At 44.8% G+C, this 11,856-nt stretch overlaps 1 protein-coding gene across 1 annotated transcript; it reads left to right on the forward strand.

Moving 5' to 3' along the window:
- The first annotated feature begins 626 nt into the window (after positions 1-626).
- On the forward strand, positions 627-3,229 carry tsen34 (TSEN34 tRNA splicing endonuclease subunit). Its single transcript, XM_026193625.1, is given in 6 exon segments — positions 627-1,106; positions 1,459-1,746; positions 1,975-1,983; positions 1,985-2,096; positions 2,168-2,452; positions 2,569-3,229. Coding segments are annotated over 5 exon segments (873 nt in total). The 5' UTR covers positions 627-1,106; positions 1,459-1,467; the 3' UTR covers positions 2,757-3,229.
- The last annotated feature ends 8,627 nt before the right edge of the window (positions 3,230-11,856 follow it).

Below are 11,856 nucleotides of genomic sequence, written 5' to 3' on the forward strand. Positions count from 1 at the left end.
GTCTGCCATGTTGCACAAAAGCCTACCAGGACATCTGTTGAAGCAAATAGCCGACCTGTTTGTACCATGACTAAAAAAATTTATCTCCCCATTGTTGTGACCAAAATTTCACATCAGCTTCCTCAGAATGAGTTTCCTGGGGAAAAAACAATTTGCCTGTTGCCCCAGAACAGAAAAACAGCTTTGCGCTTAATTGAGTCTTTAAGTCCCCTTGTGTTAATTCATTTTTACTTCTTACACTGTTCAACTAAAAACACTTTCAGAGGAAAGAGCAGGGAACTCACGTGACCCGGCAGTTGCGCTGCTTCTTCCGGTCTAAGCGCTCGTGTTTCCGGTCCGCCCACTGACAACAGCTACAGCCGCAGCAGTTTACGGCAGGTCGCGACCAGGCGCTCCCTCGTGAGCTCGGGGATTGGATCGGCTGACGGACCGGAGAGTCGGAGTGAGCCTCGGATCGGACCGTAAGTGCGCATGCTCAGTCGGCTGGTTCCTCAGCTGTTTGTCGGCTCGGAGAGTGTCAGTCAGCAGACGATACAAGTTTGGAGCCAAATTTCATTTAGCTATTAAAACACTTCACGTCTCCTACGGAGCAGCAGGTCTCTGTCTTCACGTCAATAAAGGTGAGATTTGATTGTTCGGTATCGTTCTCACTAAAGACCAACAAAGACGAGGCTCATTAAACTTCAGTTTCAGCCGGTGCTCATTGAGCTCGGTCTCTGAGAGGCAGCGGGCATCTCCAGGTGAGCTGTAGAGCTGGGAATGGATCCTTGACTCTTCAGCTCAAAAATCAAAGAAATCTTCTGCAGTGAAAAAGCAAAGATAAGGCTGAAGATTTTTATAAAGAACTCTTCAATGATGAACTCTTATGAGAACGCTGCTGTCTTCCTCCTCTCTAAACAACACATTTATTATTACTCAGCTTCCTACAAGCATGTGTGATGTCATCTTCATAAACTGGAGCTTTTGTTTCTTTGTCTGTAATTCTGATGTTGTTGAAACTGTGATGAAGAGGTCAGAGCTCTGTTCCAGGAGGAAGTCTTCTGTTGGAATCGCCTCGTCTCTGGTATTACCTGGAAGAAGGACGTGTCCTTTAAACGTGTCCACAGGTGTGTCCTACCATAGGTTTCCTTAAAACAGTCAAACTGTGATGCCACACACGAGTCTGTTCCTTTGTTCTGGCGTGCTCACACTGCACATGTTTATGTCAGACTATAAAAAGTGATCCCAGTGGTTTTGGAACGGCGTTTTATCCGGACCACATCAGGACAACAAGTTGTGAAACGTTGTGTGCTGTATGTATTTCATGTAATCTGTGTGCGACTGAGGTAGCTGCTGCACTTGGACTTTGTTCTTTTGTGGAATAAAGTTTTTCTAGCAGCTCGCCATCATTTGATCCTCCTGCAGAGGCTGTGTGTGTGACTCTCACACGTCAGCTGACTGAGTCCTCTGTCTCCACAGGTCGTCCTGATGGAGGCGCTGTCCTGCGGGGAGCGGCGTCTGGGCTCTGAGGAAGAGTACGCCGCCCCAGCTGTGGGAGTGAGTTTGTGTGACTCCGCCCCGTTGGTGTGGAGGATGCAGGACCTGAGGGCTGTTAGGGCTCAAGGCCTGGTGGGGGCACTCCTGGGGTCGCTGCCCCGAACGCCCCGACAGAACGGGCGCCTGGGTCGACCGCTGCTGCTGCTGCCGGAGGAGGAGGGGCTGCTGAGGGAGCGCCGCGCCGCTGCAGCCCTGCCGGACCGCTGCCAGGTCAGAGCGGGTCGTTAGAGGTGCTGGCGCTCATCGTGGCACCTCATTAAGCTGGCCGCCATGTTGGCTGTTCCGAGGTCACTGTCACCCTGTACGTACAGTTAGCGTGCCAGGCTGCAGACATGTTTATTTTAACACGGGACTCTGTGGCACGGACTCACTGCTGGTTGTCATAGGAACTGCAAGGCCGAGCGTCCTGTGTGTTTGATGTGTTGTTGTTGTTCTCAGCAGGATTGGGGGGGGGGCGGAGCTCCGTCAGAAGCACGAGGAGGAGGAGAAGAGGAGCTTTGAGGAGCAGAGCGTCCTCGCACTGGAGGACAGGAAGTTGGCGCTGCTCCGAGCTATGACAGGTGAGTGTTGCCGTGATAAGGTTTCTGCATTCTGTACCTGGCGGCTGCGCTCACGGTGCCCGTCCTCTCAGGTGCAGAGTCTGGCGCTACAAGTGCAGATGAAGCCCTGCGGCGCCGCCTGCAGGCTCTGGACCAGAACTTCACCTTCCCGCAGTCAGCAATGGCAGTCCAGCTGAGCACGGCGAGGGCGGGGCTAAGTTACTGTCCTGAAGCTCGAGCCTTCCTGCAGGCCTACGGGCCAACAGGGGCTGAGCCCCGCTGTGACGCCAGGTACCAGGTGTTCAGAGACCTACGGGGGCGGGGCTTCTACCTGACCTCAGCAGGAAAGTTTGGAGGAGACTTCCTGGTGTATCCAGGTGAGTGAGGAGCTCAACACCTGACCAGAATGATTCCTGAGGCTGACAGCCTGACATCACTGCTGACGTCAGTGATGTCAGGCTGCTGCTGACTCTGTGCGGTCATGTCTCGTCAGGTGACCCTCTGCGGTTCCACGCTCACTTTATCGCCGTCTGTGTGTCTCTGGATGAGTCCGTGTGTTTGCTGGATGTCCTCGCCGTGGCTCGTCTGGGATCCAACGTGAAGAAGACGGTCCTTCTGTGTTCGCCGGGGCCAGACGCCAGGGTCTGCTACACGTCGCTTCAGTGGAGCGGGATGATTTAAACCCGGGGGACAGGACAGACGGCGCCCGCCGGCCCATGTTAAGGCAGGTCCGCATCCTGCATCTAAAACCTGTTTCTGTAAGTTTGAGGCTGAAGAACAACTGCAGGAGGTCATGTGACTGACAGGACGGAGCAGGGCCGCGGCCTCTAAAGGACAGTAGAGCGTGATCGGTCTGCTCTTTGTTTCTGCGTGGCGAGCGTCACAGAGACAGCTCTCTGCAGCTCAGACTCATCCACGCGGTTTCTCTGATGAAGCCTGCCGTGCAGCCGAGTCCAGCTCTGACCTCCGAGCCGTTCGACAACTTTGTCTTAAAGCAGCGTGCTGGAGGTGAAAGGGCCCCGACAAACCCCGCCCACTTCTTTATTTCTTTTCATTAGTGTCAGTGCGAGGAAACAAAGGACAGCTCTCCTTTTTTCAAAGATTGTATTTTCTCAGTGAGTCATTGTGTTGAAATAAAAGTGATGTGGCATTGATCTGTGATTTCTGCCCTGACCGGCAGACCTGCTGTGAACACGAGCCACACGAGGCAGTGACACTGAACAGAGGATGATCTGATATCCTCGTGTTGTTCCCACATCATCATAATAAATGTTGTCCCAGGTTCAACATTGCAACTGACCAATCACATTGTTGTGATGTCATACTTTTGCAAGCCAAGCAATTGATTCATTTATGACATTCCAGTGTTGCAAGGACAGCATGTGTAATGCTTACGGTTTATTAAAGAACAGTATCCTGAAATGCAAAGAATTACAGCTGCTGGATCGGCGACAGCGGCGGTTTCTCGCAAGTTCAGTAGATTTTTTTTTTTTTTTTTTTTCAGCGTTTTTTCCGAAGTCACAAAAGTATGACGTCACAACAATGTGATTGGTCAGTTGCAATGTTGAACCTGGAACAACATTTATTATGATGATGTGGGAACAACACCAACACGAGGATATCTGTGCATGAACAGACGTGATAAAAGGTAACGACGCCAACAAGGATCAGAGCCGAGAGAAAATCAAACACACCCAAATTTACTGCAAAGTTTATAATAATAAAAAGCTCTGGGAGGCTCCTCAATTAATTGAATTTTAATCACGATTACAATCTGGGCTTTCAACGATCATTAAAAATGACTGAGCCGATTATTAGCCCCTCCCTCGTGCTTTACTCTCACGCTGCTCTGTGTGGCAAATCAAGCGCACCTCTCTGCATTTCGAACACGCGTCACAACAATTAAGAGGACCTGAGGGAAGCTCGGAAAGCTAAGCAGGAGTTATTTGGAGAGGAGAGTGACTGCTGTTGGTTGAAGAGGTAAAAAGCTTCAGTGGTGTGGAAACATTATGGGTTCAGTCAGACGTGGATCAAGTAGACACAGTGGGTAAACTTTGCTACAGTAGCTGCACCACAGAGCAACACTGCAAAGTTCACTAAACACAGACGTTTACATTTTTCATTGATTTCTTATATTGCAAACATTTGCACTGTTATCAGTATTTGCACACTATTTCATATTATTTTTTAAAGTCATTATTCAACACATTGTTATTATTAAATAAATATCGTCAAATAATCGAGATCTCAATGTCAGTGAAAATAATCGTGATTATCATTTTTGCCATAATCGAGCAGCCCTAGGAGAAGGTATTGATCAGTCTCTGTGCACTTGACCCCACCCACACCAAAGTGATCACATCTGTATGTCTCTGTTTCACGCATCATTCTGTTATCAGCAGCTGAATGTCAAACAATCACCTGGATCCAGTGATGATCAATAATTATAGATGTTTTTAATCTTCTCTTCTTCTTCAGAGTATTAGAAATAATTTACAACTACCTTTGATGTCACAGTCTTTATGATAAGAACCAATCGCAGCAGCTCTCCCTGAAGTCATCAATGACCTGAGGATCAATAATATTTATTGATCTCACTGTCGATGATGTTCTGACTCAGGTGGTTACCAGGTTAGGCTCCTGATTGGCTCGTACTGCACGGTTACTGTGTAACCTTGGTTCTCTTAGTGAGAGACTATCTCTCCACACTGTTACATATTCCATATGTACGGGGTACCTTGGTCGTGGTGCGTGGATACTTCTTTAAGATGCTTCGGCACGCCTGGCCACGCCCCACAGCTCACGTATAAAACAGTTGTGCAGACGTCACGCCGGTGATAGAACGCGTCTCCCAGCAGCCTGATGGTGGAGAGATAGGCTACGTTCACTCTGCAGGTCTTGATGCTCAATTCTGATTTTTTGATCAAATCTGATTTTTTTTGTCTGCTTGTTCACACTACAAATAAAATGCGACAGCAAACGCGCTCTAGTGTGAACGCTCAAAGCGGCCCGCATGCGCAAAAGAAGACGTCACACACAACGCGCTCTGTTTAGACCCAGAGCAAACAATGTTTGACTGATGGCCTTAATATAAAGACTTCAGACTTTACATTTCCCAATTTTTGCTTTAAGTTATTTTGTTATTTACATAATAATGTAAATAACCTAAATAATGATCCTTGTTGCTGTTTTAGAGGAGCGGTGCTTCAAAAGGATAGCTGCAGATTTCTGTCAGAATCTGCAGATTAGACAGTACAAATAAAATGTTCACGTTGTCTTCCCAACAGTTTCACTGACATCTACCATGGATGTCCAGGAAGCGTTCACCATGTCTGCTCCACCGCTGATAATTGGCGTCTGTCTTGTGTCAGTGACGTAAAAGACGGATTTAATGCGACATGACCATCAAACAGCAGGTTTACTAACAAAACACCATATTTCTGTCATTATTTTAAGGATGTGGAAATGTACATACAATCAATATCAGACTCCACCAACAAAAAGGCTCTCAAAACAACTTGTGTATGTGGATTTTTGCGTGTATTCTTATAATTGTTACCTTTTTCTTTTACCCCTGGCTTTGTGTGTTCATGTTCTGTTGTTTTGTATACTTCATCTGTTCGTATGTTTTTGTTTTTGTTTTGACACTTTTTATTTGTTTAGGAACATTTTTATGCAACAAGATAAAATAGAAAAAGAAAAAACAGAAACAGTATGAGGTCATGGGAAGATAACATACACCTGTACATACATCTGCACATCCACACATACATACGTCAACAAGTCTGCATTACTAATTCTATGCATCAAAGGGTGCTGCCACAAGCTGTAAAGTCCAGCCATTTTCTCCACCGTCTCCTTCCCAAATCTCCCTGCAGTCGCAGAGTGAAAGTCATACATTCCATCAATTTGACGTCTTCCACTATAGAGGTAAAAAGTGTTACAGTGGGAGGGTCTCTACAGAGCCAGCGTTTTGTTATGGCCTTCTTCGCAGAAGCCAAGAGAACTTTCAGAAGGTAAACATCATCTGCAACTAAATCGTCTGTAAAATACCCCAGATACAATGAGGTAAATGTACAAGACATGTGGAATCCCAACACCTCCGTAATTATCTTTATAACTTCCGTCCAGAAGGGTCGTATGAGTGGGCAGGACCAGAATACATGACCGTAATCAGCCACGTCTTCCCCACAACTCCTCCAGCAAAACGCAGGTGTAGCACTGAATTTAGACTTCTGTTTAGGCGTTATGAAATAGCGTATAATGTTATTCCAGCAGAAGTCCCGCCACATGTTGGAGTTAGTCGTGGTAAACTGTGTCTCCCAGATCCGTGCCCACCCATCTTCTGTAATCACAATGTCCATTTCTTTTTCCCATTTCTGCTTTATGTAAATCGTTGAGTGCCCTTTGAGCTTAGTCAGACATTTATACAGTTTACTTATCAAGGCTCTGTTACTCCCAGAGTCATAAGCATCAATGAAAATATTAACAATCGAGAAGTCTCCACGGACACAGCTCTTCAGTCTTTTGCCAATATAGTCACGGAGTTGCAAGTATTGAAAAAAGTCTTGTTTCCCGAGATCGTAAGTTTTGCATAGGGTATCAAAAGCCATAATTTTAGATTTTACAATAACCAAACACCCAGCAGTGATTCCATGCCACACCCATTGTTTAAATCTACTATCGTGGGAAGCAGGTAGAAAATCAGGGTCACCTCAGAAGTTTTATCTCTTCCTGGAGTTGCGCCTGCTTGACCACTCCCCTCCATATTTTTAATGTAAAAGTGACCCAGTGGCTGGGCGTCAAGGTATCGTCCAAATCAGAAGCCGCGTGACCAAGTCTAGACTGGATTGGCGTGTCTGAGAGAGACATCTCAATAGTCTTCCACCTCGCACAAAAAGATGGATTACACCAACACACCAATGACCTCAGCTGAGCAGATAAGTAGTAATTCCTTAATGAAGGTAGAGCCAAGCCCCCTTTGTCTTTCGGCACCTGCAAAGTAGAGAACTTCACCCGTGGTCTTTTGTTAAGCCAAATGAATCTCGAAATCTGCTTATTCCATTCCCTGAATTGCTTCTCTGGAATTTGAATAGGTAAAGCAAGAAAAAGAGTAGTTTGGGGAGAATATTCATTTTAATTATCTGTATCCTGTTGCCAAGGTCGAGAGGGAGCAAGGCCCAAATGTTGAGATCGCTATATATTTCTCTATTAATACGACTGTAATTAATATCATACAGTTGTGTCAGATCTCTAGGCAGAAACACTCCCAAATATTTGATAGCAGTTGCCTCCCAATTAAACTTGAATTTTGCCAGTAGTGTCTGGTCCGGAGAAAAATTAAATGACAGAACTTGAGTTTTTTTGACATTAAGGACATACCCTGAATACAGGCCATATGTTTCCAACATCCCCATTAATACTGGTATACCTGAGCTGGGATCCGTGATTGTCACCAAGACATCGTCTGCGTATAAACACACCTTGTACTCGTCCCCTCCTATTACAATCCCTTTCAACGATGCTTCCTGACGTACAGCCTGGGCTAGAGGTTCGATAAACAAGTTGAAGAGGTAGGGGCTTGCTGGACACCCCTGTCTACATCCTCGTTCTAAAAAAATAGTATCGGAGAGGCTACCGTTAATTTTTATTCTGGCAGTAGGGAGAGAATAAAGAGCTTGGAAACATCTTATAAACTCGCTACAGAAACCAAATCTTTTCATCACTAGGAAGAGGAAGTCCCAATTCACTGAATCATATGCTTTTTCAGCATCTAAGCTAAGAATAACTGAGCTTGTTTTCTTATTATTAATGTGTTCGATGATGTGTAAAGCTCGTCTAATATTATCGTGGGTTTGTCTATTTTTCAAGAAACCCGTTTGGTCTTCATCAATCAAAGAAGGCATTACAGCATCCATTCTTCGCACCAAAATAGTTGTGTATAGTTTATAGTCTGAGTTCAGGACACTTATCGGCCTATAAGATTTGCAGTTTAGTCTATCCTGTCCCCCCTTTGGCAAAACAGATATGAAGGCCTCCTTCCAAGAGGGAGGTACCAGACCTCCTTTCAAAATATAGTTAAAACTAGTTTCCAACAGGGGAAGAAGGCTTTCCCTCATGGTTTTGTACCATTCGGCAGGGAGCCCGTCGGTACCTGGTGATTTATTGGATTTAAGGCTGGAGATAGCTTTAATTATTTCTTCCCGAGATATTAAGGACGTTAACTTACTATTTGCTTCTCGACCAATCGTAGGCAGGTCTAAGGAATTCAAAAAGTCAGTCATCTTATTTACATCACCCTGAGTAGATTGACTATATAAGGATTTGTAATACTTTTCAAACGCTTTTTGAATTTTATCCAGGTCAGTTACAACATTGTTACCAACCGGGTCTCTAATCTTATAAATATTATTTTCAGCTTGCTGTTTTCTAATCCGCCACGCCAACTGCTTCGCCGCCTTAGGCCCCGCCTCATAATACCTCTGTTTCATGAACCTTATGTTTTTCTCTACTTCTTCGCTCAATATCTTATCTATCTCCTGCTTAATCGGTCTGATCTGGTGGGTTACTGTAGTATTTTTATCCTTTAGACCTGACTGTTCCAAGGCCATTAATCTATTTTGCAGTTGTAACAATTCTTGTGACTTTTTCTTTTTAATCATGGTCGACCACGCAATTATTTTTCCTCTGAGAACAGCTTTGGCTGCATCCCACACAATACTGTGATTTGTCTCTCCATTATTGTCCTGCAGGTACAAGTTAAGATCGGCTGTCATTTGTTTCACAAAAGCGGGGTCATTTAACATACCGGTATTTAGTCTCCACAAAGTTGTCTTCCGTGTCCCGTCCAAATGTAACGTTATATAAATTCCACTGTGGTCAGAGACATCTCTTGGACCTATTCTGCAATCTTTTATCCTGTGTAAATCCCTATTAAACATAAAACAGTAATCTATCCTCGAATACACTGAGTGTCGAGCAGAGTAAAAAGTGAATCCTGACGCTGACCCATGGATAGATCGCCACACGTCAATAAGCCCTAATTCCGTTAACATTCCTTTAACCCGTTTCCCTCCAGACGTGCTTTTCTTGGCCCTATTATTTGAGTCTAATCTGGGATTTAACAGTAAATTAAAATCTCCTGCACAAATAAGAGTTCCCACCGTTTCCTTAGAGATCAAATCAAATATCTTCTTAAAGAAGCTTGCGTTGCTTCCCGGGGGTTGCATAGACATTTAATAGTGTGACCGCCTTATTCTCTATTCTACCTTTTACTAAAACAAACCGACCTTCCTTATCACTTATAGTAGATATATGTTCAAATTTTATTTTATTTGAGATAAGGATAGCTACTCCTCGTTTTTTCCCGGCCCTATACGATGAATAGAATGTATGTCTGAAACCCATCTTTTTTAATTTCTCATGTTCTGCATTATCTAGATGAGTTTCTTGCCAATATGCCAAGTCTACTGTCTCCTTTTTCAATTTGGCAATTAATTTGCTTCTTTTAATAGGGCTATTCAGGCCATTTACATTTAGTGACAGCATTTTATAGAAATTATAAGCCATCAAGTGGATATGTGGAATACAACATAATCCTCGGCAGCTTGGCTCGCGGTATTATATAGGACATTGCCTGACGCATAAAACACTCGCATCTTACTTAGTGGTGTCTGGAAGCGGATCCCGTTGTCCTTCAAAGCCTTCTTAACTGGGATATATTCCCGTCTCCTTTTCTGCACTTCCAGGGAGTAGTCATGATCGAAATACACCCGTTTGTTTTGGATATGTACCCCTTTGTTCCACGCCGTGCGGAGAATCTCTTCTTTAACAGAGAACCGGAGGAAGCGCACTATTATTGAGCGTGGTGGGGCGTTCGGGGGTGGTTTTGGTCCCAACGCGCGGTGTGCGCGCTCAATGCCGAGGGCACGGTCCGGGCCGAAATCTTCGCCTAGGTGTTCTTTGATCAGATTTTCGACAAAGGTAGTCACCGACGAGCCCTCCGAGTTTTCCGGTACGCCGTAGATCCGGATGTTTTTGTGCCTAGCGCGGCCCTCCATATCGGACACCTTTTCCTGAAGCGCCCGTTGATTTTCCAACAGCTGCACAAGTGTATCCCTAACACCAATGTCCCAGCGTTCCGAGTCAGCCATGTTGTCCTCGACGTGCTTTAGCCGACCAGTCATTTCCTCCACCTGATCCGCCATCTCGTGTAATCTTTGATTCAATTCCTTAGAGAGTTCGGCCATTTGCTTCTTTATATCCTCCCGAAATTCCGTACCGAATGCTTTGAAGTCACTTTTCAATTCGGTTCGCAATGTAGCCATTTCGGCCACCAGTACGCTACTCATAATTCAATTCAATTCAATTCAATTTTATTTATATAGTGCCAAATCACAACATAAGTTGCCTCAAGGCGCTTCATAGATACAGAGAAAAACCCAACAATCATATGACCCCCTGTGAGCAGCACTTTGGCAACAGTGGGAAGGAAAAACTCCCTTTTAACAGGAAGAAACCTCCGGCAGAACCAGGCTCAGGGAGGGGCGGGGCAATTTGCTGCGACCGGTTGGGGTGAGAGAAGGAAGACAGGATAAAGACATGCTGTGGAAGAGAGACAGAGGTTAATAACAGATATGATTCAATGCAGAGAGGTCTGTTAACACATAGTGAGTGAGAAAGGTGACTGGAAAGGAAAAACTCAATGCATCATGGGAATCCCCCGGCAGCCTAAGTCTATTGCAGCATAACTAAGGGAGGATTCAGGGTCACCTGGTCCAGCCCTAACTATATGCTTTAGCAAAAAGGAAAGTTTGAAGCCTAATCTTAAAAGTAGAGATAGTGTCTGTCTCCTGAATCCAAACTGGAAGCTGGTTCCACAGAAGAGGGGCCTGAAAACTGAAGGCTCTGCCTCCCATTCTACTTTTAAATACTCTAGGAACAACAAGTAGGCCTGCAGAGCGAGAGCAAAGTGCTCTAATAGGGTGATATGGTACTACAAGGTCATTAAGATAAGATGGGGCCTGATTATTTAAGACCTTGTATGTGAGGAGCAGGATTTTGAATTCAATTCTGGACTTAACAGGAAGCCAAAACAGGAGAAATCTGCTCTCTCTTTCTAGTCCCTGTCAGGACTCTTGCTGCAGCATTTTGGATCAGCTGAAGGCTTTAAGGGAGTTTTTTGGACTTCCTGATAATAATAAATTACAGTCGTCCAGCCTGGAAGTAATAAATGCATGAACTAGTTTTTCAGCGTCACTCTGAGACAGGATATTTCTAACTTTAGAGATGTTGCACAAATGGAAGAACGCAATCTTACATATTTGTTTAATATGTGCGTTGAAGGACATGTCCTGGTCAAAAATGACTCCAAGGTTCCTCACAGTGTTACTGGAGGCCAAGGTAATGCCATCCAGAGTAAGAATCTGCTTAGATACCATATTTCTAAGCTTTTCAGGGCCGAGTACAATAACCTCAGTTTGATCTGAATCAAGAAGCAGAAAGTTAGCGGCCATCCAGGTCTTTATGTCTTTAAGACATTCCTGCAGTTTAACTCATTGGTGTGTGTTATCTGGCTTCATGGACAGATAGAGCTGGGTGTCATCAGCATAGCAGTGAAAATGTATGCTATGTCTTCTAATGATACTGCCTAAGGGAAGCATGTATAATGTAAACAGAACTGGTCCTAGCACTGAACCCTGTGGAACTCCATAATTAACCTCAGTGTGTGAAGAGGACTCTCCATTTACATGCACAAACTGGAGTCTATTAGATAGATATG

The sequence above is a fragment of the Astatotilapia calliptera genome, chromosome 14, assembly GCF_900246225.1.
Source record: "Astatotilapia calliptera chromosome 14, fAstCal1.2, whole genome shotgun sequence".
NCBI lineage: Eukaryota > Metazoa > Chordata > Actinopteri > Cichliformes > Cichlidae > Astatotilapia > Astatotilapia calliptera.